Source organism: Ostrea edulis, chromosome 4 (genome assembly GCF_947568905.1).
Source record: "Ostrea edulis chromosome 4, xbOstEdul1.1, whole genome shotgun sequence".
Lineage (NCBI taxonomy): Eukaryota > Metazoa > Mollusca > Bivalvia > Ostreida > Ostreidae > Ostrea > Ostrea edulis.
The window spans coordinates 16,174,063-16,201,261 of NC_079167.1; the positions used below are offsets into that span (position 1 = coordinate 16,174,063).

General features: G+C 35.9%; 1 protein-coding gene across 3 annotated transcripts; it reads left to right on the top strand.

Moving 5' to 3' along the window:
- Positions 1–7,689: 7,689 nt before the first annotated feature.
- Positions 7,690–26,182, top strand: LOC125672131 (helicase with zinc finger domain 2-like). Of its 3 annotated transcripts, none has more exons than XM_048908249.2 (14): positions 7,690–7,797; positions 8,278–8,314; positions 10,599–10,690; positions 12,186–12,284; positions 12,394–12,451; positions 12,530–16,166; positions 16,250–16,335; positions 16,425–16,562; positions 18,678–18,815; positions 18,951–19,558; positions 21,081–21,302; positions 24,180–24,336; positions 24,699–24,866; positions 25,917–26,182. In XM_048908249.2, exons 1-14 carry the CDS (start codon positions 7,795–7,797, stop codon positions 26,054–26,056), a joined length of 5,583 nt encoding a protein of 1,860 aa, XP_048764206.2. In that variant the 5' UTR covers positions 7,690–7,794; the 3' UTR covers positions 26,057–26,182. The 3 variants fall into 3 exon arrangements, with proteins under 3 accessions (XP_048764206.2, XP_048764207.2, XP_056018052.1); XM_048908250.2 differs by having other exon boundaries at positions 10,599–10,654; XM_056162077.1 differs by lacking the exons at positions 24,180–24,336; positions 25,917–26,182 and having other exon boundaries at positions 24,699–24,859.
- Positions 26,183–27,199: the final 1,017 nt, after the last annotated feature.

Sequence of the window (27,199 nt, forward strand, 5' to 3'; positions counted from 1 at the left end):
CCCTCTCTGTCCCACTTAGTCATTCAAAGTCCCACTAAATGCACCTCCTACACAAAAGAGTTCGTATCTCGAAACTGAAATTGTAAGCCCGCTCTTTACACACTGATTTTGATTACGGATCACTCCGTTTAACTGATCAAAATAAAAGGATCAAAGCGGGTGTGACCAGAAAACAGGGGATGATTGCTTCACCTAGACCCCTGATTCCACCACTGATGTGTCCAGGGGCCGGGTTTGCCATACTCTTAATCTTCTATCTTTTTTAGGATTAATGAGATTGATCATTGTTCGTTATCTTCACTTGTCCATCTAATTAATACAAGGTCATATGTGTTTTTGCGGTTATGATGATACTTTTAAAGATTCTCGATATTTATTCTTTAAGTAATTTTCAGAATGATCTTATCTTATGGTATCATAGGAGCTAATCCTTTTTCAGTCTTTTAATCAATTTTTACACATACTTTACATAACGTTTGCTATGGTGTATATTTGGCTTGGTGGGTTCAAGTATTAATGGCATTACATTATAAAATAAAAGATGAGTTTTTTAGAAATCAAATACAGAATTCTGAAAACTGCTTTTGATTGTTGAGTAGAGCTTTGATATTACCTTTAAAGTATTGGAAGAAATCCATTTTTCATCAGCTGGTCAAAGAGTTGTAATTTTCTACATACACAACCTGCCATGGAGTAAAATGCTGTCTGACGTTTCACATCAATTAAGATCGTTCTTTGCTCACAGATTTGGACTACGGATTCCTCGTTTACCAGATCAAGATATAGGGTTCACAGTGGGTATGACCGGTCGGCAAGGGATGCTTACTTCTCCTAGGCATCTGACTCCACATCTGGTATGTCCAGGTTTCCGAATTTGCCTTTTTCTTAATTCTATATTCTTAAGAGGAGTTATGAGATTGATCACTGTTGGTTATTTTCACTTTAACATATGTAAATTTTATGCAACAAAATGGTTGGGTAATGTTAGAGAAAGTTACGAATGCTCTTGGGAGACCAGCCATTCAATGTAGCTGGTTCGACTGTGTATGAAAGTTTGCACCTTGGTTAACGTAAATCATGTAGGGTGCTTCATGTAAACCCCAAATCAATCCCTGAGTTCTAAGAAAATTCCTGTTTTCCTTTGTGTACTAAAACGTGAACTTAATACTAGTATCACTTCCATGCACTTTGGAAGCACCTGATACGAAACTGTAGACAAACCAATATATTTACCGATACTTCTAACGGATTAAAGGAGACTGGGGTGTCTCTGGACTCAAGTGAGGCGCTTCATAAACTAAAATATGGAATTCTAATTTAAAATCTTAATTCGTTAAATCATGTGATTACACGTGTATAGTTATGAAACACTAATCACGGTCAAGGGAGAGTGTTTAACGTTCATTGTATAGACTGATCGTTGAAGTGAGAATGTAAACGGATATAATTCCTCAATCTACTTTATCTTGGCAGTTTTCTTTCTTCAATTGAGTGTTCTGAAGAGTAGTAGAAATAGCTATTATCACGAAATTTCCATATGTTCCTCCTTAACTCAAAGGATGTGCAATTATATGGGAAAATTATAGCCAGTTATAGTAAGTAGTATAAAATAAGGCATCGATCGGGGGAGGTGGGGGGTCTTATATATTTTCAATTTGTGATGTAGATTTGCGAGAATTTATTTGAGGTATTTTGTAGAAATTTCGTCCTTCATTTGCTTCTCCTTTAATCGTTTTGTCACTGCTTTAACTGTTGCTTATTCGATTTCTATCCGCAACATTTAAATGTATCAGATTGCATGAAACGGCCTAGATTTGTGCCGTGATGATTACTTTGACTTTAGCAATCACAAGGAAGTGGTCTTGATCTTTCTCTTCATCAAGTATTAATTTTGCATCTCTTAAAGTTGAAAAGTTATATAAACGAAATTAAAGGTGAATACTTCAATATTTTGCGTAGTAAAATTTTGCGATTTCCATTTGAAAGGCGAAGATAACGAACAGTGATCAATCTCATAACTCCTACCAGCAATACAAAATAGATAGTTGGGCAAACACGGATCCCTAGACACACCAGAGGTGAGACCAGGTGCCTAGGAGGAGTAAACATCTCCTGTCGACCAGTCACACCCGCCGTGAGCCCTATGTCCTGATCAGGTAAACGGAGTTATCCGTAGTCAAAATCAGTGTACCAAGAACGGCCTTACAATCGGTATGAAACACGTCAGACAGCATTTGACCCAATGATAGGTTGCATTGACGAACTAGATCGTTATAACGACCATAAAATTTGAGAAATGCTGACTTCAGTCGAGGTTGTTTAAACCCCTGTTCCATGAACTTGTTTGTCAGTAGCTTGCCTCGATTTAAAAACTGACTATACGTAGAACATATATCAAATCATTCGCGGAGTTGTGAATCTTAATTGAATATATTCAAGATTTGCGATCAGCAGATGACATTGTGAACACAAATATTGTTCAGAGTGTTGGTAGTGGTGATCCTTGATAAACAAATATTATTGATGTTTTGTGAAATCCCTGGTCAACTATTTCTAGTTATTGGTTTAGATTCACTTTGTTCAATTTACGTTTCAAAATTAAGCCATTTTTTACTTCTTCATTTCTTTTTAAGTATGTAAATGACATTAGCTCAATTAAAGTGTTATAATTATCTTTCCGCATTTTAACAAACTCGAACTAGTTGCGTTAAATTTAAGGTAGGTAGTAGTTGATGGTGAATTCGGTTGCTCTGGATAGTTGTAATTATAAAGAACATTACTTCTCGAAAACGGGCGAACCCTTGAGTTAACACGGGAGTGGACGATGTCTCTACTCGTCAGAATTTTTTTTTTTTTTTTTTTTGTAAAAATAAAAGGTACAAAGGCACAAAGGCTTCAAACATCTACCCGAAAATTTCGAAAAAATCAAGGCAAAATATCCTACTCGGATAAAAAAAAAAGTAGCAAAAGAAAATAAAATTCATGACCATTGGATCATAAATTTGGACCAGACCGGTTTGTTTAGAGTAATTAAATGACATGAAAACATAATCAAAACATTTAATCGACAACTTCTAACCTTATCTAAACATCTCTTGAATAACGTAAATGTGGTGGGACTTTTTCCAAATAAACAAATACGCAAACACAGTCATAAACATTGTTCATATAAAAGACCAAGTCTACACGATGTTACGTTTGATTAACGTTTACCTTACGTCAACAGACAATTAGGTTCACATCATATACGCACAAAACTTTACTCTGTTCCATTGAAAGTTTTGAATTCTTTATTTGAAGAGACCAAAGCTAGTCCGTATTTGAATTTTTCAACACCAGAATATAGACTGAATTCTATGAATATGGATATTGTCCATCACATGCTCTTTACACCACCGTGAGTTATGGATAACTCTTCTTCCGGGTCATGTCGCCAGTTTCTTGGACTAATATTCACTAATAAAGGAATGGATACCGTCACCATACGCAACATTCCAAGTCTACACTCTGTATTCCCTACAAATATACTTCTCAATTGTATCCATTTTTTTAAAATTACAAACTTTTCAGTACCTAGATATAGATCATCTTATACTTAGTCCACCTACGTGTTCTTCGTCTTCTTTCAAATATGGTCCAGATGGACATGTCATTACTGATGATGTTGATATAGTTGAAAATGAGGACCTGAAATCACTTATTTTAAAAGGTCCTAAATTCAGAGAACCTCTGTCTTTCAATTGACGACAGAACTTCGTCTCTTTTATGAATTTTGTCGAAGAATATGCCTGAATATGGGCTAAATATGACAAAGAAGAACTTGATGTCTTGTTAGAGTGAATATTAATATTAAAATCCTGTATTAAACGCATCAAAACAAAAGCACTTACCATCTTTCATTCTGTGTTTAGCAAACTAGTAGTGATCAAAGAATTAGATGAAAGGTGAGGATAACGAACAGCGATCAATCTCTTATAAGCAATACGAAATAGAAAATTGGGCAAACACAGACCACTGGACACACCAGAGGTGGGAGTAAGCACATCTCCTGTCGACCAATCACACCCACCATGAGCCCTATATCTTGGATCAAGTAAACGGAGTTGTCCCATGGTCAGAGTGACAACAACGGCCTAACCATCGGTATGAAACACGTCAGACAGTATTTGACCCAATGATAGGTTGTATTGGCAAATACAAGATAGGTTATATGAGGTATGTGTTTTGGTTCAAGGTGACAAAGCCTCTAACAACATTGTCTTTGTAAGGCTCATTATTAGATCTGTATTTCAAACGCATTTGGTATTAATTCCACATTCTACCCTTTTAAAAATGAAACTGTTCAAAAACATGCTTCAGTTGTAGACACATTTAATAATCCAGTCAATGGGATGGATGAATATGTGTTAACGTATCTATACTGGATTCCTAAGCTTCACAAATATCCTTACAAAGAAGATACATTGCTGTATCGAATAAGTGTTCTATCAAACCCCTATCTTTGCTCCTCACGAAAATATTAACAGCTATGTAGGAGAAAAGTCAAATATACTGTGCCACAACATATGCTAGAAGTGGTGTAAATCAAATATGGATTCTGGAAAATTCTGAGGAACGTTTAATAAACTTGAAATCCCAGAACCTTTCTCAAATTAACATCATCAAAACCTATGAATTTTCAACACTTTACACGACCATTCCTCGCGATGAATTAAAGACTAGACATTTTGACATCACAGACAGTTGCTTCTTCAACAAAAATGGAAAAAGGAAATATTCGTATCCCTGTGAGCTCGAAATAAAGGACACCACAGAGTCGTCCACTTCTGCTTCATATTTAGATATTTTATTGAAAGTAGACATTAACGGCAAACTGACAACTCAACTGTATGACAAACGGGATGATTTCAGCTTCTCCATCGTCAACTTCCCATATTTGTGTAGCAAAATTCCATTATCACCTGCATATGGTGTTTATATATCTCAACTGATTCGATATGCAAAAGCTTGTTCTGGATATAGTCAGTTTTTAAATCGAGGTAAGCTACTGACAAACAAGTTGATGTAACAGGGATTTCAACAGTCTCGATTGAAGTCAGCATTTCGCAAATTCTATGGTCGTTATAACGATCTAGTTCGTCAATACAACCTATCATTGGGTCAAATGCTGCCTGACGTGTTTCATACCGATTGTTAATCCGTTCTTGGCACACTGATTTTGACTGCGGATAACTCCGTTTACCTGATCAGGATATAGGGTTCACGGCGGTTGTGACCGGTCAACAGGGGATGCTTACTCCTCCTAGGCACCTGATCCCACCTCTGGTGTGTCCAGGGGTTATCTATTTTGTATTGCTTATAGGAGTTATGAGATTGATCACTGTTCGATATCTTTACCTTGCATCTAGTTATCAGTCATACAAAATATTATTTTTTTAAACACAACTCTGATACCACACACAAGTAATCTGAAGTTGAAATAAAAAAGATGTTGGAGTTCCTCATTGAAAATACCTTCGCAGTCTTTGGTAATCAGGTCTTCCAACAGTCTATTGGAATTCCTATGAGCACGAATATTGCTCATTTGTTAGCTGACCTGTTTTTATCTTCATATGAAGCAGAATTTATTCAAAAGTTTCTACATGAGAAGAAAAAATATCTTGCTGTGGCCTTCAATTCGACATTTAGATATATCGACGACGTTTTATCTATTAACAATACTCATTTTCATTCATATGTTGATTCGAGATAAAAGACACCACAAAGTCCTCAACATCTGATTCGTACTTAGATATTTTATTAAGAATAGATATTAACGGTAAACTAACAACTCGACTTTATAACAAACGGGATGATTTCAGCTTCTCTATCGTCAGCTTCCCAATATTTATGTAACAATATTTCATTATCACCTGCATATGGTATATCTCTAAACTGATTTGATACACAAGAGTTTCTGTGTATAACCAGTTTTTAAATTGAGGCAGGCTACTGACAAACAGGTTGATGTTACAGGGGTTTTAACAGTCTCGTTTAAGATCAGCAATTCTATAGTCGTTTTAATGATCTAGTTTGCCAGTACAACCTATCATTGGGTCAAATACCGATTGTTAGGCCGTTCTTGGCACACTGATTTTGACTACGGATGACTCCATTTTTCTGATGACGACATAGGGCTCACGGTGGGTGTGGCCGCTCGAAAGGGGATGCATACTCCTCCTAGGCACCTGATCCCACCTCTGGTATGACCTGGGGTCCGTGTTTATCCAACTTTTTATTTTTTTATTCTTTATAGAAATTATGAGATTGATCACTGTTCGTTATTTTGACCTTTCATCCATCCATCCATACATACATATTATACGCGTCCGCATTATGAATCAGAATTAAATATTTTATTGTTGAATTAATTATCAGCCTGTAAGTATCTCGTAAGACTGAATATCATCACTATGAGTGAAAGGACAATGGCCATGAAAGGCTCAAAACAAGTGAAGTTTATTGGTCAGAAGGACAAACAACAGGTGACAGCACTTGCGAATTCTAGTCATCTTTTTCCGTCTCAGATAATTTATGCTGGGAAAATCCACAAATGTTTCCTAGCATTTAAATTTTCATAATCGTGGGACATAACTCATACAGATTCTCACCGGAGTACGGAAGAAATCGAAGTATCGATACGTGAAAAATGCGTCGGGTCTGTGCGCGAGTCACTGCATAGATATCTGTTATTTGTTGGGAAAATGACAACATAACTTAAGTAACATTTATTGTAACTTTGTGTAACTATGTTAATCATTGCAATTATGTATTTTTCTTTCACGCTCATTAAAAAGAATTGCCTTTACTATAGTTTTCATAATTTCTAGATTGGCACGAATTATTGTTTATTTGCTAACATGATCAGATGAACTTTTCCTAAGATATGTTTCGCGTGTTGATAAATTTTGTGAAAAGTTTATCATCGTGAAATTCGCAAGACCAGCATCTCCACGTCTACAGTAGTAAAGCTCACGAATACCGAGAACAGAATCCTACCCTTTGACCTAGATGGCATAAAAATAATATTGATTGATGATTCTACTTTTTACACTGTTGGATTCAGCATTACACCCATCAACACAAGACTCGAACTGGTTGTGAAAAAACCTACTGCATTTGCTTTTGGAAAAGTGTACAAGATGAAGACGGAGTGTGTATATCAAGTGAACCCCATGTATATGCATTTGTGTGTATTTTTTTTAAATTCAATGAATGAAAAATTGACGATAAAGAACTTTAAACGAAATTTTCAAAACCCTTGTAACATCACCTGATTGGAGGGGGGGGGTGTCAAACAGTTTACATCCTATGAAAAGATTTCATTGCCTCGAAGCAAGATTACCTGGAAGTATCAATTGAATGTTGAACAAGTAGAACTAACAAAATGATTTTGGCGATTTCTATAGAAAATAAAAATGTATGCAGTATTGATTTTTGATTAGAAGCACAATATCATGACGTGTAATTGTATACCATGCTCAACGTTTACATTCAGGTGAAATATTTGAAATGAAAAGAATATTTAAACCATAATTCACCACTTGGACGGATTAGTCAGTTTGGCAGGTCTGAATAGAAATAATGAATAGTTATTACTGTTTTGGCGGTAACCAACTACATTTCATTTTTTCACATTTCAGAGAAACGAAAATGAAACAACATGATATATAAAGTATGCCAGTTTATGAAAAACTAGATTATCGATTACGTATTGAAAAGTCGTCACACGCTAACGGTTAACAGATATCTAAGATGGTAAGTTACATAATTATTTTCCATCTCTATGGTTGCAGTACTTGCTAGCCATGTCCTATGATAGTATCTTAAAATTCCATAAGCACTGGATCATCATGTGCACTTCTAATTCTTTTATTTTTAGTGATAAAGTTCTTGAATATTTAAAATTTAAAACTGGAATTTTTGTTATTTTGATTAACCATACACAGAAAAAAATTTAAGGACGCACACACGGTGGGCACAGCCCATCTGAATCTACACGTGTGTGTGTGTGTGTGTGTGTGTGTGTGTGTGTGTGTGTGTGTGTGTGTGTGTGTGTTCGAGGTAGTTTAGTAACCTATGAAGTTTTCTTTTGTATTTTCCAGAGATTGTTGGAAAGAATTTTTCATTTAAGGCTATATACATGTATAATTCGTATTTTTTCTGCCGTCACCAAGGTACAATCATTAATATTAATTTACTCGTTGTTTGTTAACTATAATGTATTTTCATGTACAGGATTTCGTCAAATTCGTGTGCGGAGTGTTCGCTAACTGTGAGTAAAATTCATATTATAAAAGATAAATAAAACTAACTACTAAAGATACTGTTTTTGCACATATCTGATTGATTGATTGATTGATTGATTGGGGTTTCACGCCCATTTTGGTAATACATTGTATCTTAATAAATTTTACGGCGGACATATGGAAGCATAAGATTGTTAAACTAAACATTTAATTTAGTCTTTTATCTATCAATATATAACCACTTTACGACGGTAGTAGATTTGAAAGCATAAGATTGTGAAACTAAAACTTAGGTATTTTGTCTACCGATATTTAGTACAATACCAACAAAAAAAAACCCACAGTGTGTTAATTTGCGAGTCAGTGATTTTTGTAATGATTTGTTTGAGTTTAAATCTGTGTCAGAATTTTCACGACACAATGAAAATCAATCAAAATCAGTTATTGTTGTGACACTCTATAAACCTCTATTATGAATTCTGTCAAAGATTATGCCAGACGATGGCCTAAATATGAAAAAGAAGAACTTGATACATTGTCAGAATGGGTTAAAAGCATAAGAGGGATATTAAAATCCCGCATTAGACACATGAAAACAAAAGTACGTACCATCTATCCTTCTGTGTTTAGTAAACCAGAAGTGATAAAAGAATTAAATAGGTTACATGAAGAATATGTTTTGGTTCCAGCTGACAAAGCTAGTAACAACATTGTCTTTGTTTTTAAGGCTCATTATTACAACTGTATTTTAAACGAACTTGGCATTAATTCCACCTTTGGTAATAATACTTATACTCCAACTACCCTTTCAAAAGATGAAATTCTTCAAAACCATGCTTCAGTTTTAGACACATTTAATATCCCAGTCAATGGGTCGAATGAATATGAGTTACCGTACCTACACATTGTATACTCGATTCCTAAACTACATAAAAACCCTTACAAACAAAGATACATTGCTGGATCCAGTAAGTGCTCTACCAAGCCCCTATCTTTGCTCCTCAAGAAAATATTAACAGCTGTGAAGGAGAAACTTCCAACTTACTGTGCGACTACATATGCCAGAAGTGGTGTTAATCAAATGTGGATTCTAAAAAATTCTAAAGATCTTTTAGTAAACTTGAAATCGCAGATTTTTTCCCAAATCAATAACATTAAAACCTATGACTTTTCAACACTATACACGACCATTCCTCACGATAAATTAAAAACTAGACTTTTTGACATCATAGACAGTTGCTTCTTCAATAAAAACGGAAAACGGAAATATTCATATCTAGTGATCAGTCATTCAAAAACTTACTTTGTTAAACACCACTCTGATTTCACGCACAAGTACTCTGAAGTTGAAATAAAAAATATGCTAAAGTTCCTCATTGACAATATCTTCGTGGTCTTTGGTGATCAGGTCTTCCAACAGTCTGTTGGAATTCCCATGGGCACGAATTGTGCTCCTTTGTTAGCTGACCTATTTCTATATTCATATGAAGCAGAATTTATTCAAAAACTTCTACGCGAGAAGAAAAAATCTCTCGCTGTGGCTTTCAATTCGACATTTAGATATATCGATAACGTTTTGTCTATTAACAATAATAGCTTTCATTCATATGTCGATTTGATATATCCCTGTGAGCTCGAAATAAAGGACACCACAGAGTCGTCCACTTCTGCTTCATACTTGGATATTTTATTGAAAGTAGACATTAACGGCAAACTGACAACTCAACTGTATGACAAACGGAATGATTTCAGCTTCTCCATCGTCAACTTCCCATATTTATGTAGCAATATTCCATTATCACCTGCATATGGTGTTTATATATCTCAACTGATTCGATATACAAGAGCTTGTTCTGCGTATAGTCAGCATTTCGCAAATTATATGGTCGTTATAACGATCTAGTTCGTCAATACAACCTCGTATTGGGTCAAATGCTGTCTGACGTGTTTCATACCGATTGTTAATCCATTCTTGGCACACTAATTTTGACTGCGGATAACTCCGTTTGCCTGATCAAGATATAGGGCTCACGGCGGGTGTGGCCGGTCAACAGGGGATGCTTACTCCTCCTATGCACCTGATACCATGTCTTGTGTGTCCAGGGGTCCGTGTTTGCCCAACTATCTATTTTGTATTGCTTATAGGAGTTATGAGATTGATCACTGTTCGTTATCTTCACCTTGTACACTATGATTTCTGATTTCTATGTTTGTCACTTAAACGTTTATCATAGACTTGATATGGATTCATATGAAAATCATAATCATGCCAATATATTTCCAGCTGACTGAAACTGTCATTTTTTTCAGTTTTCCGTTTTAACACAGATTTGGACAACGAAAAATCACAAGAAACAAATCATGGGGTAATTTCTATGGTGGCATATGTTTGCCCCCTACATGTAAGATAATTTATGGCAATATACAAGATAATTATGCTGACATGCGACATATCTATGTCAATATACAAAATAATTATGCTGACATGCAACTTACAGTTCTTTTCAGAGAATTAAGTCGTATGTCTACATAAATATCTTGCATGCTAATATAATTAAGTCGCATATCAACATAAATATGTTGCATGTCAACATAATTATATTGCATGTTGACATAATTATATTGCATGTTGACTTTAGTGAGTCGCATGTCAACATAATTATGTTGCATTTTGCTTGTATGATGTTAGATACTAGCGTTAGGAAGTAAATTTGCCAACATTAAGATAAGATTGTTTTTACATTAAAAGAAAAATCAGATTGGTAACTTGCATATACACATAATGTCAACATAATTATCATGCATGTAGACATAATTATCTTACATGTTGATAATTATTTTGCATGTTGACTTATTTTTCTCGCATGTTGACATAATTTATCTTGCATATAAGGGGCAAAAATATGCCACCATAATGTTCAAACATGTTCATTATATGATCATTTTTTTTATACTGATTGATTTCGTTTAGTTTTGATTATAGTGTAGTAATTTGATGGAAAGTAATGGTACTGGTTGATTTTGTTTATTTTTAATCCTAGTGCAATGTAATGCTTTATTATTCCCACACGTTTGAGTTTTTACTAGACCGATATAGGGATTTCATAAATTTTTGGTACAGTGCCAATAGTTAAAGACACTTGAGACAAACAAAACGAGAATGGATGCAAGGTTTGATATATATTTTTGGCTTAGTTCTGTTGCAATAAGTACAAATATAAAATCCTTATAAAGATAAGTGACTTGTAAATTTTCTATGATTTTCAAAATTTGAAGAATATTACCCTTCTCTCTATAGCTCAATATAAATTCCCCTGACTGCTTTGGACTTAACTGACAAATAGGAATAAATTACATTCAATACGGTAAATTGATTGTATCTTGCTTAACGTCTCGCTCGAGAATTTTTCACTCATATGGAGACGTCACCAAGACCGGTGAAGGGCTTCAAATTTAGGCCTATGCTCGGCGCTTACGGCCATTGAGCAGTGAGGGTTCTTTAGCGTGCCACACTTGCTGTGACACGGGTCATCCGTTTTTAAGATCATCTCCGAGGACCCGTGACATTCACACCTTAGCCGAGCGTTTGACGATGGAACTGATACGGTAAATTGTATTCATTTCTCTTATAACACTATAAATCTTGTTTTCACTTGCATCATTTTGGGGGGGGGGGAAGTTTGTAGCAAGTGTCGTTAAGACTCACTGCATACTATGAACTCAAGTCAAAATATTTCGTTATTGTGCTAACACCTGCAGTGATACGTAACCTTGCTTGTTGAGTACTTGTCCGAAGGGTTAGTGCCTTTTACTTATTCTGATGTAACATCAATGAATAGGGTATGTAACGCCAACAAATGCCGTTAATGAAAATAAGTTTTTGAGTTTTATCTAAAGGGATTTGTATCCAGAAGGCGGAGACAACAAATGCCAAGGCGCGACACAGAACCTGATGAGGAGTGGATAAGAGACACAAACGCTTATGACTTTGCTATGGTAGGACATATTTTCTATTTTACTAGCTACACAATAAGTACTTTGGGATCATATTAGATTGACACTCAACTCCACACTAGTATAGTGATTATGATGTATCATCTTCCAGTCTCTGTCACAAAGGAAATATGAACATAAAACTTCCAAGAAAAAATCAAGTAGCAGACGTAAGTGTTGACTATAAACACGTCTGATTTGATATTTTAAAAATCTTCCATCCCTAAGTTTCAGACATTTTTTTTCAGCAAAAGCAAGACATAATGTGAATCACCATGTGAAAACTTCTGCCTCATGGAAAGAGGAAACTAAAACTGGAGAAATTCAAAATGCGATAGCTGATAGGGGTACCCAATTCAGTTCCTGGAAAGATGTAACAGACTTTGATTTTCCGGCTCGTAAACCCAGATGCAAACGACATAGAAGACAAATGATTCAACGTGAAGAACATTCTTATGAAAAGCACCAGGAAAGTCCTCAGCTACAACAAGCGCCACGAAAGATCCATGCGTCTAGTGGTAGAAAAACAAATGATTCATTAGTATCATATGCAGGTGAATTTGAAACAGTACGTCCCAAATTGCCTAAGAAGCATGATTGGAATTTTGAATCACTTGAAGAAGATTTTTCATCAGACGACAGTTTTAGAGATGTGGAAGAAGATACAGAACCAAATAAAGAAAACTTTTATGAAGAATCATGCAAAATGTACAGTAAAGAAAACCAAACGGAAAATGTCGAAGAAAACCTGTTAATAAACGGTTTTGATTTATCAGACAAATTCATAAAAAGCTTTAAATCCAAAGAAACCGATATTTATCGAAAAATGCTCGACGCAAACGATAGCCTTCGGAAATGTGAAACGTGTCCTCACATGTACAAACATTGTGAAATCAAAATTATTAACCCCCACAAAGCACTGTGTTTGACCTTTGATGGTGCAGAAGAAATTGAAATATCAGGACGATCAAAATGTGGAAAGGTTTTTAATGAAGATCACGTTGTTGTTGAAATTTTGGAAAGTCGTGAGAACACATCAAACATTTCATCACGGTCAACAACTTGTACTAAATTTTCTAAAAGCAAAACATATGGAGAAGTCATCGGGATAACAAAAACGAATGAAACGTTGTCGAAGAATCCTATCTTCGTTTGTACCCTTGATCAGCATACAATGTATCATATGAAGCCTTTATGCAAAACAGTTCCAAAAATACATGTCCTGCATAGAAAACAAAATTCTCAAGTTGAAATTTATAAGTATGACGAAAGAACAATGGATCTGAAACTCGATCGACTGAAAAATATAGATCATTCAAAACGAAAAAGATATATTTTCATTGTATGTTTTATTGAGTGGAAGAAAATCTTTCCTCTTGGGGCTGTCATTGGAGTATATGATGGAAGATGCGATATAAAAACTTCCCTGAGAATGCTTTGCTTACGGAACCATGTATCTGTTTTGTATCGGGAAAATACAGTACAGAAGGTAAATGAAATCTTAAACAATGTGTCAGATCAGAATGGTGATGAACAAAGAACAGATTTGTCGGAAAGTGTCCGTGTTTTCACAATTGATGAAAAAGAATCGATGGATTTAGATGACGCACTTAGTGTAAGGAGAATCTCAAAAAACGAAATTGAAATCGGTGTTCACATAGCTGATGTAGGAAGTTTCGTGCAGAAAAATGACCCTATTGATCTAGAAGCACAAGAGAGATCAACAACATTTTATCCAGGTGAAAACTATTCCCCATACCATATGCTTCCTGAACCATTGGGAGCGGGGATATGTAGTCTTCTTCCTCAAAAGAAAAGAAAAACTATTTCAATTATTTTCAATATGGATAAATTGGGAAACATCTTGAAATGGGATGTCAAACGCACAGTCATTCAATCTCGAAGACGATTTACATATTTCGAGGTTCAGCAAATATTGTCAAAAGCTGTGGAAATGGATGATTTCAAGGAAGAATTTTGTATATTGCATAATATTACCAAGCATATTCGACACAGGCGCTTGGGAAATAGGGCTTTTTCGTTTCCATTCGAATCATCATACAATGAATGCAGTGGATCATACTTTGAATCCCTCGATGCACATATCATGGTTGAAGAATGCATGGTTCTTGCAAATCGACATATAGGTCAAATGTTGATCAAAACGTTTCCTGACTGTGTCCCTCTTCGTGTTCAAAACAAACCATCATCTTGCAGAGTTAAAGAATGGTTAGAACATTATCCGATCATTGCAAATTTTGTTCTCTCACTTCAACACCACATTCTTCCAACAAGTACCACATTGTCTTTTGACAAAGTTCCTGAAGACCAACTATCACAGCATGTACCAATACAAAATCATATATGGAAAAATTTGGTCTCAGATTATGAGAAAGGGAACTTCAAAAATATACAAAAGTTAGTCGGCACTGATGAATTTCATCCACACCAAGCAATGGCATATGAGTCTTGGATCTCATTTCAAGAGAAGTCATCTTATCAATGCTCGGGATCATCTCACGGACAAATGCATTTCTCTTTAGGAATATATCCATACGTTCATTTCACGTCTCCAATTAGGCGATATGCCGATTTGATAGCAAATCGGTTAGTCAACGCTGTACTTGACAATGCGAAATCACCATATTCTCAAAATGAAGTTGAAATATTGTGTAAGAAAATCAATAGACGCCGACCCAGAGAATTTGAAAGGCAATGTCGGATACTGCATTGGGGAAAACAACTTCGAAAACAGCCTGTATTCTTGCATGGCTTGGTGAAATCGGCGTCAGAAACATCTCTTCTAGTTTGCCTTCCTGGCTTTAGAGAATTTGCAAAAACATGCAGTGATATTCAATATCATTTACTGAAAGTGAAGAAAAACCCAGATTTAGAAGAGAAATATGGAAGGGGGCATTTGCTAACCCTGTCATGGCAGCAGCGACTCTATTCAGGACTCGCATTTTCTTCAGATGTATCGAATTCTGGAAGAGAACCAGTGAATTTAAATCCTCATCAGAAGGTAACCTTCCTTCCCTGTAGGAAATGGAAAAAACTGTTACAGTCCGTCATTACAGGTGATATGAATTCATTGCAAGGAAATGATTTCGTAGAGACTGAAGTTTTAACAACTGTCCGTGAATGTCAAGGTACACACTACGATGCAAGTTCTGAAACAAACGATGGTGTCATCGGGAAACAATATACTGAATTCAGTATGACATTCAGCAAAGGCCAGATTCTTCCTATTCAAATTGGAGCTGAAGAAATGGGAGGAATGCGGACGCCAGTTATTCAACTCTTAGAACTTACAAAGAACGTAAAATGTTGTATTCAACACATGTCCGATCCAGTGCGGTGCTTTGCAACATTTGCGACTAAGCATGCAGGCAATGGACGAATAACACTATCTGAGTATATTCAACGATGGTTAAACATATTCAGAATGGAATCGGTAATGAACGCAACAAAATCTATATCAATAGTAATAAATGATTTGCAAGTTGGTTTTCTTGCATCCGAAAGGTTTGACGGTTCTTTCGTTCTTCTCGAGAAGTTCTGTCAGCAAAGAGACATGGATTTCAGATGGCACAACGAAGAGAATGAAGAGGACCATGTCTCATACCAAACAAATTTTATATGCATCCGGTGCGATTTGGTAAATGGAATTCCTTCGCGACCAAACAATGACTGTTCACCATATGAACGATGGGTATGGGTTGGTCATGGAGAGACAAAGTTATTTAAGAAGGTTGCAAAAAGTGGAGAAATTGAAGTGAAGTTCAAGCTACATAAAAATAGCCTCAACCCAACTTCCTCAATGACTGATGCCAAATCTCGTCCAATTTGTGCTGTTGAAATTCTTCAAATGTCTGAGTCAGACAGGTAGGCTCTGAAATCCTTTAAATTCCGGAGAATGACTAAAATTGTAATAAATGCCTTTTTTAGAGTTTTTCTACACTTTTCAGGCACATTGAAGATGCTTTGAAGGGATTAGCAACAGCAACACTACTTGCAAAATCAATAGCTACAAGAAATAATATTCCTCATCTAGGTAACTTTCTTACTGACAAAGCAATAGAATAGCGTTAATCAATGTTTTCGTTTTATTAATTTGTTTAGGTCTTACTCTTTGGTTTGCAGACAAAACCCATTTAGAAATAGCAAAACAGTCAAAATACGATGTGATCAGCGATGCTTTTCAGCCAAACAACGAAAAGCAGTTAGAGGCTATTAAGAAAGCTCTCTCATCAAGATTTACCCTCATACAAGGACCACCTGGTTAGTCCCTTTTCATTACAAGTTCTCTATAAATTTGAACTGAAAAATAATTTATTTCTTTAAAATGATGTCTATGATATCACAATTTAGGACTGGGATTTTTTTCTTAGGTAGTAAAAAGTGAATAATGGTTAAAATGTGGCTTTCAATATTGCTATGGCAATCTAAATTCGAATGTTTAAATGTAGTGTTAGATACGATGAATTCAAACGTGAACACATATTTTGTATGAAAGGTGAAGAAAACGAAGAGTGATCAATCTCATAACTCCTATAAGCAATACAAAATAAAGATTTGGGCAAAATATGATCCCTGGATATACCAGAGATTGGATCAGGTGCCAAGGAAGAGTAAGTATCCCCTGTCGACCGGTCACACCCGCCGTAAGCCCTATAACTTGATCAGAAAAAACGGAGTAATCCGTTGTCAACATCAGTCTGTAAAGAACGGCCCAACTTTGGTATGAAACACGTCACACAGCATTTGACAAAATAAAAAATGTTGTATTGGCAAACTAAATCGTTATAATGAGCATAGAAATTTCGAAATGCTGACTTTAAATGAGACTGTTCAAAGCCCTGAAACATCAGCTTGTTTGTCAGTAGCCTAAATTGTCAACAGTCACAGTACATATTTCATTTATTAATCATTTGAAACTGCTATGCCGATCGTTTAATTCGTGAGTATTTTCGGGAAGACCTTCACGTCGCAAAGATTTTGTAACGGTATCCATTTGTTATTGTCTATTCAACATTGCTATAACAAATCAGAGAGTTGCAGAATTTATTTTCTAATTGTTTTTGAGACACATCACCTGTGACATTCGTATTTATACGAAAAGGATATCCAATGGACACTAAGCTTACAAAACAGCTATGAGAATTAAAAGTTGTCAGTACACAAAGATATTTGGAATGTTACTACAGACATGTGCAGAAATGAGATTTGAACAAAAAGGACCTCATGTAAAATATGGGTTGTAAATAGCAACATCCTTTTAAAACTGACATCTGTGTACATATGTAAATTGTATGTTTTTCATTTGTTTGTTTACTTTTCGTCCCTTCTAGAATTCTTCACTCATATTGAGACGTTACCAGCTTTAGGTGAATTACCTGTTTTAAGCCCATATGCAAAAGACCCATGATGCTCATCTCTCGCTGTTGCCTTCAATTCGACATTTAGATATATCGATGACGTTTTGTCTATTAACAATAATAACTTTCATTCATATGTCGATTTGATATATCCCTGTGAGCTCGAAATAAAGGACACCACAGAGTCGTCCACTTCTGCTTCATACTTAGATATTTTATTGAAAGTAGACACTGAAAGTAGACATTAACGGTAAACTGACAACTCAACTGTATGACAAACGGGATGATTTCATCTTCTCCATCGTCAACTTCCCATATTTATGTAGCAATATTCCATTATCACCTGCATATGGTGTTTATATATCTCAACTGATTCGATATGCAAAAGCTTGTTCTGCGTACTGTCAGTTTTTAAATCGAAGTAAGCTACTGACAAACAAGTTGATGGTACAGGGGTTTCAACAGCATTTCGCAAATTCTATGGTCGTTATAACGATCTAGTTCGTCAATACAACCTCGCATTGGGTCAAATGCTGTCTGACGTGTTTCATACCGATTGTTAATCCGTTCTTGGCACACTAATTTTGACTGCGGATAACTCCGTTTACCTGATCAAGATATAGGGCTCGTGGCGGGTGTGACCGGTCAACAGGGGATGCTTACTCCTCCTAGGCATCTGATCCCACCTCTGGTGTGTCCAGGCGTCCGTGTTTACCCAACTATCTATTTTGTATTGCTTGTAGGAGTTATGAGATTGATCATTGTTCGTTATCTTCACCTTGCATGTTTCCGTCTTAAGTCCTAGTCATGAGTTGGAGCCCTGCTTATGCTATGACTGAGTCAAACCTAAGAAGTAAACATTCAAGAGCATGTTTTATTAAATTCTAATATTCCATTTGGGAGTTTCATTATCATTGAAAATGGTATCAAATATTTTGAATCACTAAACGTGGAATGAATCCGGAACTAGGACTATTCAAATGCATCGATTATACACCCATCCTATTTATCGTAACAGGCACAGGAAAGACTATGGCTGGAATAAAGCTCGTATTGTTATTTACGCAAATCAATCTGAAGTACCAAAAGCACGGTGGAGACCACAAACAAGTTGTGTATTGTGGTCCATCTAACAAATCTGTTGATCTGGTGGCAAGTATGTATTGCACAACAAAAAATATTGATAATTTTCATATCAGTTTTACAGGAATGCTACAATTTTCTAACATTTGTTCGTTTTATAATTGAAAATTTTCCTGATCATATTTCTGTTATTTTACCTCCAATATAGGATGGATTAGATCACACGTACCAGATCTCTGTCCCAACATGGCGAGAATGTACGGAAGTTCCCTTGAAAGCACAATATACCCTATACCAGGCAGAGATTACCTAAACCAGAGTTCGTGCAAAGACAACCGACCAGATCCGGATTTAGCCGATGTATCCCTCCATAACTTGATACGAAAAGAAGGAAAACCATTCGCAGAAAAACTGATGAAGTTTGATAAGTTCTTCATAAAAAACTTAGATTGCACTAATATTGAACCGGATAATATCATAAAATATAAAAAGTTACTCTCGGAGGCAACGCAAGAGGAGTTAAAACTTCATGACGTCATTTTCTGTACAACCGCCGTTGCATCAAACCCAAAATTTTCTAAAGCGACAAAAGGCAAGATCTTTCAGCTCATAATAGATGAAGCGGGGATGTGCACCGAACCAGAAACTATGGTGCCAATTATTGCTACTAAAGCGGAGCAAGTCGTTCTTATCGGTGATCACAAACAACTCCAACCAATCATCATTTGTCAAGAGGCGGCAGAACTGGGACTGTCGAGATCTCTGTTCGAACGTTCTGCTGAAAATGCTGTATTTCTAGAGTTTCAGTACAGAATGGTAAATACTTCTTTTGTATAGTAATTATCATCAATGAGGTTTTTAAAACCCGCGGCCAAATGCAGTTGCTTCTATATTAATGTATCTGTTTGCGCACATATTACTCCGCAATACATTGTGATCTTTAAATAACTGTTGAGGGAAAATGTCTTTTCCACCAGGCTTCACATTGCTTGATAAACGTTTTATATTAAAAATCAAAGACTAGACTTTTTGACATCATTGACAGTTGTTTCGTCAACAAAAATGAAAAATATTCATATCTAGTGATCAGTCATTCCAAAAGTTATTTTGCTAAACACCACTCTGATTCTATGCACAAGTACTCTGAAGTTGATTTTAAAAAGATGCTGGAGTTCCTCATTGACAATATATTCGTAGTCTGGTGATCAGATCTGTTGGAATTCCCATGGAAACGAATTGTTAGCTGACCTCTTTTTATATTTTTATGAGGAAGAATTCCTTTTGGTGTTTATATCTCTAAACTCATTCAATACGCAAGAGCTTGTTCTGCGTATGATCAGTTTTTAAATCGAGGGAAGCTACTGACAAACAAGTTGATGGTGCAGGGTTTTCAACAGTCTTGTTTAAAGTCAGCATTTTGCAAATTATATGGTCGTTATAACAATCTAGTTTGCCAATACAACCTATCATTGGGTCAAATGCTGTCTGACTTCTTTCATATTGATTGTGCCGTTCTTGGCACACTAATTTTGACTACGGATAACTCCGTTTACCTGATCAAGATGTAGGGCTCACGGCGGGTGTGACCGATGTTTACTCCTCCTAGGCACCTGATCCCACCTCTGGTATATCCAGGGGTCAGTGTTAGCCCAATTTTCTATTTTGTATTGCTTAATGGAGTTATGAGATTGATCACTATTTGTTATCTTCACCTTTTCATTTGCCTGTTGTATCTCTGTTTCTTAATGAATACAAATTTAACGACAATCTTTTCACGGAAGACCACATCTTCGTTTTCCGTGTAATTTTACAAAATTATTATTTGACAACTGTTAACTCATACCTACACTACTGTTTTAGTTGTTTCCCTATAGGACAAACACGTACAATTGTACTACATGATGTACGGTAGGAAGAAAGGGAATATGTGCAGAAAATTCCTTTTGCTGGTTTCTTACATTTCTGGTTTCTTGGTTGTTTCTCTGATTACCACAACCTCAATATTGATTTTCTGAACTTCTCGATCACATCCTCTTCAAAGAACTTAATAAATAATAAAAATATACAGTTGTATATATAAAATACAGAATATATAGAAAGATACAAAATATTGATAATAGGATTCAAAACATGTAAAATGTCACAAAAACAGCTACACTGTACCTGTCCTTAAAAATGTTGGGTTACAACCCACCAAAGGCTTAATACCAGATTGTTTATTTATTCATCTGTCAATTTAATTTGCTGCTAATTATGATCAAGAGTAACGCGTTTCTGATTAAAGAGGAATTCATAGAAATAGAAACAAGAAATTGCTTGATACGATTTATTTCCTCAGAATCCAAAGATATGCGACTTTCCATCAAAACAGTTTTACAATGGAAAGCTTAAAAGTGGACTTTCTGGAAAGTGGAAAGTTCAGAAGCCGCTACAAATATGGCAAGCATCAGGAATTCCGCTTTTGTTTTGTCACGTCAAAGGAGAAGAGGAATGTCTATCGGTTGCTACAGAAGAGGGTAATCAACAATCGCGTAGCAACAAGGCCGAAATAGAGCATGTGGTAAGAATTTCCTGGCCAAGTATTCCTGATTGTAGATTTCGTATATTTAGAGAGGTAATGTATCGGAAGCGATTTAATCCTGTTGTTTAGTTTTAATGGTTCGGGGATGTAATAAAATTTACAACTTCCAATTGCAGAGGTGGATTTTTAAATTTCAGAACATACAAAATGTTCAGCCTTTGTTTTCTCTCAGAAATTTCGCAGATTACCACAGTAATAAAACAGGACAAATCTAAATATCAGCTTTTTTCTTTCGTTATCTGACCTGGTTGTCCTCTTTTGAAAGACAAAAAGTTTGATACACTTTTTGGGAGTTGAACTATGTTCAATCTCCCTGGGTCATCACGCACTTTTCTGCGCAGTAATTTGTATTGATTTGTATAGTGGTCGTCAGCGGGGGTTCTGTGTCAGCTGATTTACTCCTAGGTAAATCAACATAAACTTTTATAAACATCCGCCATTAAATAATCCATGTAACTTTTCTGAATTAATCTAATTTTGATAATTGACATGTAAGTAAATGCAATGATATTGTATTCAAATCAATTTGAATACAAGATTTCGATCAAATTGATACTGATAGACATAGAAAAATAAAAGATAAGGTTGAAAATTGTCGTTTGTAGCGCAGCGTCACCTATAAACATTGATAGGGAAACGAACGACAACTGCACACAAGACCTATTGACACCGTGGCGCGAAATATCGAATATGGTGCGAAACCTCAGAAAATTTACAAGAAATAACTCTACAACATTGTGTATGTGTATATATTTGGGTTTTTTTTAATGTGATATAAAAAATGCTTGATGTTACATGTATATTGAATTAAAACACGTCATTCCCAGTCAACAACTTTCGATCGGGATCGGAATACGAAATAAAATTTCTTATATCCGGTGGCAAAGTGAAACTGCTTCATGCTTCAAGTTATTGAATTACGTAGTAATTGCACGTTACACATTAGAGAACTGTTCCTTTTAATAAAGAAAGTCACAAAATAGATACAAAATGAGTGTACCTTATTCATTACTGTTACCGAGCTTTCGTCGGCGAAAATCTCGAAATGGCGTGTTTCGCTGCGCTTGATGACGGTAAGGTCCACATTTTCTACGTGAGTATTTTGATATTTGTTTATGAATTTTTTGCGCATACATGGTATGTCTCGGCTAGGAATAATGGAAACTTTCTCACCTATGTATGTAAAGACATATTAATCTCTATTTTTAAAAATGTAGAACACTTTTATCAAATGACAATGTTTGAAAACTCTTAGAGCCCCGATGTCAGAATTTCCTTTTCCAAAACATCAATATGTCAAATTCATTATCCTTTTCGAATAGTGTGTACCATATTTTGTACCAGTTATCCATTTTGAATCCCCTATTACAATGGGATTTTGCTGCACTCTGTAATGTTTGAGTGGATGTCATGAGTGTGTGTCAAACAGAAATTTTAAGAGCATGGGATAAGGTGCTGCCATGTATTACTTCACTATCAAAGTTTAACCCAGTTGCCACAATGTTGAATTTATGCTGCAAAAAGGATTGGAAATTGCTCTGGTCAAAACACATTGTTTATTTGTCTACAGTTTATTTGTCTACAGATGAAAGAGACATGAGGATTCTCCCTCACAAACTGAAAAAAAATAGTTATGGATCTTGTACATGTATAGTTTATTAATCACTATAGATTTCCAGCATCACAAGTTTGATTCCACTATATGCTTCCCATACTGTCAGGTTCATTCACCCCCTGTTTGAGCCACAGTATAATATCCCAAATACCTTGGCAATAAATAACATTATTTGACTAGTGTTTCATTTTTAGCGGAGTTGCGATGAAGTCGAACTAGCCTTATGATCTGATGAAGTGCCTTTGGGCGGGCAGGCGGGCACGCATCAACGTTTCATTTCCGCACCATAGCTCTTGAACGAATCATACGATCTCAATCAAACTTAGATGGATTGTCACCCTCAGTAAGACCAGGAAGCCTATCGATTCTGGGGTCACTAGGTCAAAGGTCAAGGTCACTGGCTATAAATAGACTGAAATTTGGAAAAAAATTTGTTTTCTGCACTATAATTTTTTAACAAATTATAGGATCTCAATTAAACTTAGATGGATTATCGCCCTTGATGAGACAAAGAAGCCTATTGATTTTGGTCAAGGGTTAAAGGTCAAGGTCACAAAGGATTTAAGTCGGCTGAAATTTATGTACGCAAAATTTTGCTCCCTGCTTGATAATTCTTGTAAACTTTTCTGCCGGTTCCCTCTATGCCCATTCCTTGCGCAACTCGGCTTGTGCATCTCCGATGCCCGACAATTTTTATTTTTTTTTGCATTTCATTTATTTTGAGTTATTATACAATTATTTACCATTCCATTGATCCTCTACAGGACTGTAGTATACTCAGGTGACAGTTTAGCATATTGGACTACCTTTTCAAGTAATGAATCCTTAGAATTAGCTACAACTAGGATTAAACTTTAATGTATATATACAGGGGGAAAAACTTCTTCATAACTGCAAGGCATTGCTAACCATATTGATTTGAATGTTTGGGCCATAATATGTGGTCACATTTTTCATGAGAACATAAAGGGGTGAAATTCTAGAAAACAACAACACGACTTCAGTTACTCGAGGAGCGTTGTGGCCTATGGGCCTTCCATTATCCATGTTTGCTGTTGTAACGCTTTGAAAAACAACAACAGTTGATTTGTATCTAAAATCATGATAATATTCAGTCATTTATCCCCCTACCCTTCCAGTGCTATCTGTTCTAACTGAATTTCCACAATGTTCAACTCCCATGAGTACTTTCAGTACTTTGATTTGATATAGTAATGACTTTAATATTTTTCCTTAAATAGGTGAAGGTGTACAGTTTTTTGATGTCTCATAAAGAAATGGAAACAAAACACGTCCAAGTAATATCCCAGTACAACGCACAGTGCTTTGCGATACGAGAAGCCCTTAAGAAGAAACGTTTCATAAATTCAAAGGTTAACACAGTTGTATCTAGCCAAGGTATGCCTTCCGTTGAAGTCCTGTAATGACAAAAGTGAAGTCGTTTGACGACTGTCCGTCGGATGGGACGTTAAGGGGTGCCCCGTGTCAAGGGTCACAACCCCCTTGGCACGTAAAAGATTGTTTCTCTGGTTTTCGAAAAAGAGTAGGCTCACTGGAAGCCGTCAGGGAAACACAAAAAATCCTTCAAAATCGATCATATTTCACGGCGTAATATGACTGAAATATTGCCAAATCGGCGTTAAACACAAAACACTCAATTAATCGTGAGACGAAAGCAAAATGTAATGTTCTCCCATTAAAAATTACATGCATTTTCCATTACTATAATCATTATGTGGAAACGGTATTATGAATTTCAGGAGGAGAGTGGGACTATGTGATATTCAGCACTGTTAGATCACTTCCGGACTATAGAATAGAGCGTCGATCTACTCTGGGCTGGCGCAAGAAGAATCTGGGATTCATTACGGACCAACATCAGCTTAACGTGGCTCTTACTCGCGCCAGAAAGGGCCTCATCATCATAGGTACATGTAACAACCAAGTTTGATCAAGACTTAGGGATGCGATTAAGATATTGATCGTATATTCTCAAATAATTATCAGTGTGAGATCGACATTACCCATGTGAAATGGACATGTGAGATGTAGATATGTTTGTTTCACACTGCTATGACGTCTAAATGGGTACTGACTAAAACCCAGGGATGCCATTGAGTATCACGTCCTTATCTTTTTTATGAAAAGGTAGATTAAAGCGGCTATTGAAGAAAAATGTCGAGACCGGGACCGGCTTTTAGCATTGTTTTTATTTCTCGGTCCCACCGGTCCCGGAGTTTTCACATATTATTTTACGAAAGAAGAAAATAATATGATCAATTTACTATCAGAATGCAGGCATGAGATGTCATACCTAAGTTATTGAGAAATGGAGCTCAAATATCCTGATATATTCTGTTTTTATCGAATAAAAGTATCTGGGACCGAAGACCGGGTTTTAGTCACGGGACCGAGACCGAAGACCGGGACCGAGACCGGGTTTTAGTCAGTACCCATGACGTCTTATATTTTCTATAATCAATGTTACATGGTGAAGCACATGAATCTGAATTATTTTCATCATATTTCGATTTAATGTAGCTTTTCGTGGGAACAGTCTTGGTTGTTTTAGTTTGCATATTCTCTCGTTTTCTCTTTCTTTCTCTCATTAGGTTTTTCTCTCAACATATTAGAAAAATGATCCTTTATAGTTTATTCGCTTTAGATAGGCAAATTTCCCCTCAGACAAAGCTTTGATTTAGACTGCAAATATTGTTCCCTCGGCGGAATTTACCAAATCCTACACTCGTACTAATGAAGGATGCTTTTAATCTTTGTAAATAAGAGTTTTGCTTATGTACCCAGTTTGTAGGCAGGGGGATAGGGAAATCATTTATATTTTCAATGTGTAAATACATGTATGCCTACTTATCACATATAAATAATCTAATATCAACAATGTCTGATATTTATCAGCCCATGACTGATTTCCATAGGTCAGAATTGCTTTTGTTTATTGAGTTTATCTATAATTGCAGGAGATAGATATCTTCTTCGGTGTGACCCTGTTTGGCGAGAGCTGATAAACCACTACTCAGATTTAGATTGTGTTGTGAATGCAGAGATGCAAGAACTCTCTCCGTTGCGGAGACAGAGAAGAAACAATACAAACCTTTGACCCAGATGGCAGGCATGCAAATGACTTTCGAAATCAATAGTATAACACATTTTATAAATGAAAGTATATCGTCTTGAACACATTGCTGTGAAGAGTAAAGTAGAGTAATTAAATTTATGAATAATTCGTCTGTAACAATTAATATACAGGATAGTATCTTGAAACTAATAACATATCTACATAGTATATGCCCTTGCAATATTGAATTTGTTGTTGATCCCCACCCCCCCCCCCCCCCACCCCCACAAAGTAAAAGCAGGCACTGTCATGTGATATATGGAACAGAGGAACTTGTGAACTATATGAATGTACAAACCAAAATTGTAATTATATAGATATAGATATAGATATATATATCCAATAATGAAAGTCAAGAAACACAAAACTCGAATAACATTTCACTGTTAGCGCGTTCGGCTTTAATGTCTCTTCAGACAGTTATAAATTATAAAATATAAATATAAATATTTTATAACTGTCTGAAGAGGCATTAAAGCCGAAAGCGCTAACAGTGAAATGTTATTCGAGTTTTGTGTTTCTTGACTTTTATTATTGGGTGTATTTACTGTATCAAAACTGAATTCTTTTTACAAACTATATATATATATATATATATATATATATATATATATATATATATATATATATATATATATATACTCAAAATTTGATAAGGATCATAGATATTTTTCTGTTTAAAAAATTAATAACTGCATAACTGGCAATATTGTGTCCAAGTGAAATCAAAAACGTCTTCAACAAACTTGCACGTGCATTTCATGCCATGGGAAATGCGTTTCTCATCACAGTTTATGCTTTTGCTACCATTGCACGATTTTCACTCAGGCATTGGTGTCTGATTCTTTCTAAAATTTCAAACTTACTTGAGTGTTTACACTACGTTTATCAACACAATGCCCCCTCAACGTGTAAGGCGTCGCCTGACGACAAAACAACTGGGCAGATGTATTGGAATGCTTGACGCTGGCTATTCACAACGTGACGTTGCAAATGCACTAAACGTCAGCCAGAGCGTTGTAAACAGGGCCTCGAACCGACAGCAAACTTTTGGTACAGCAGCACACCGACATGGGGGTGGTCGTCAGAGGTCGACAACCCAACGCCAAGACCATTTTGTGGCTC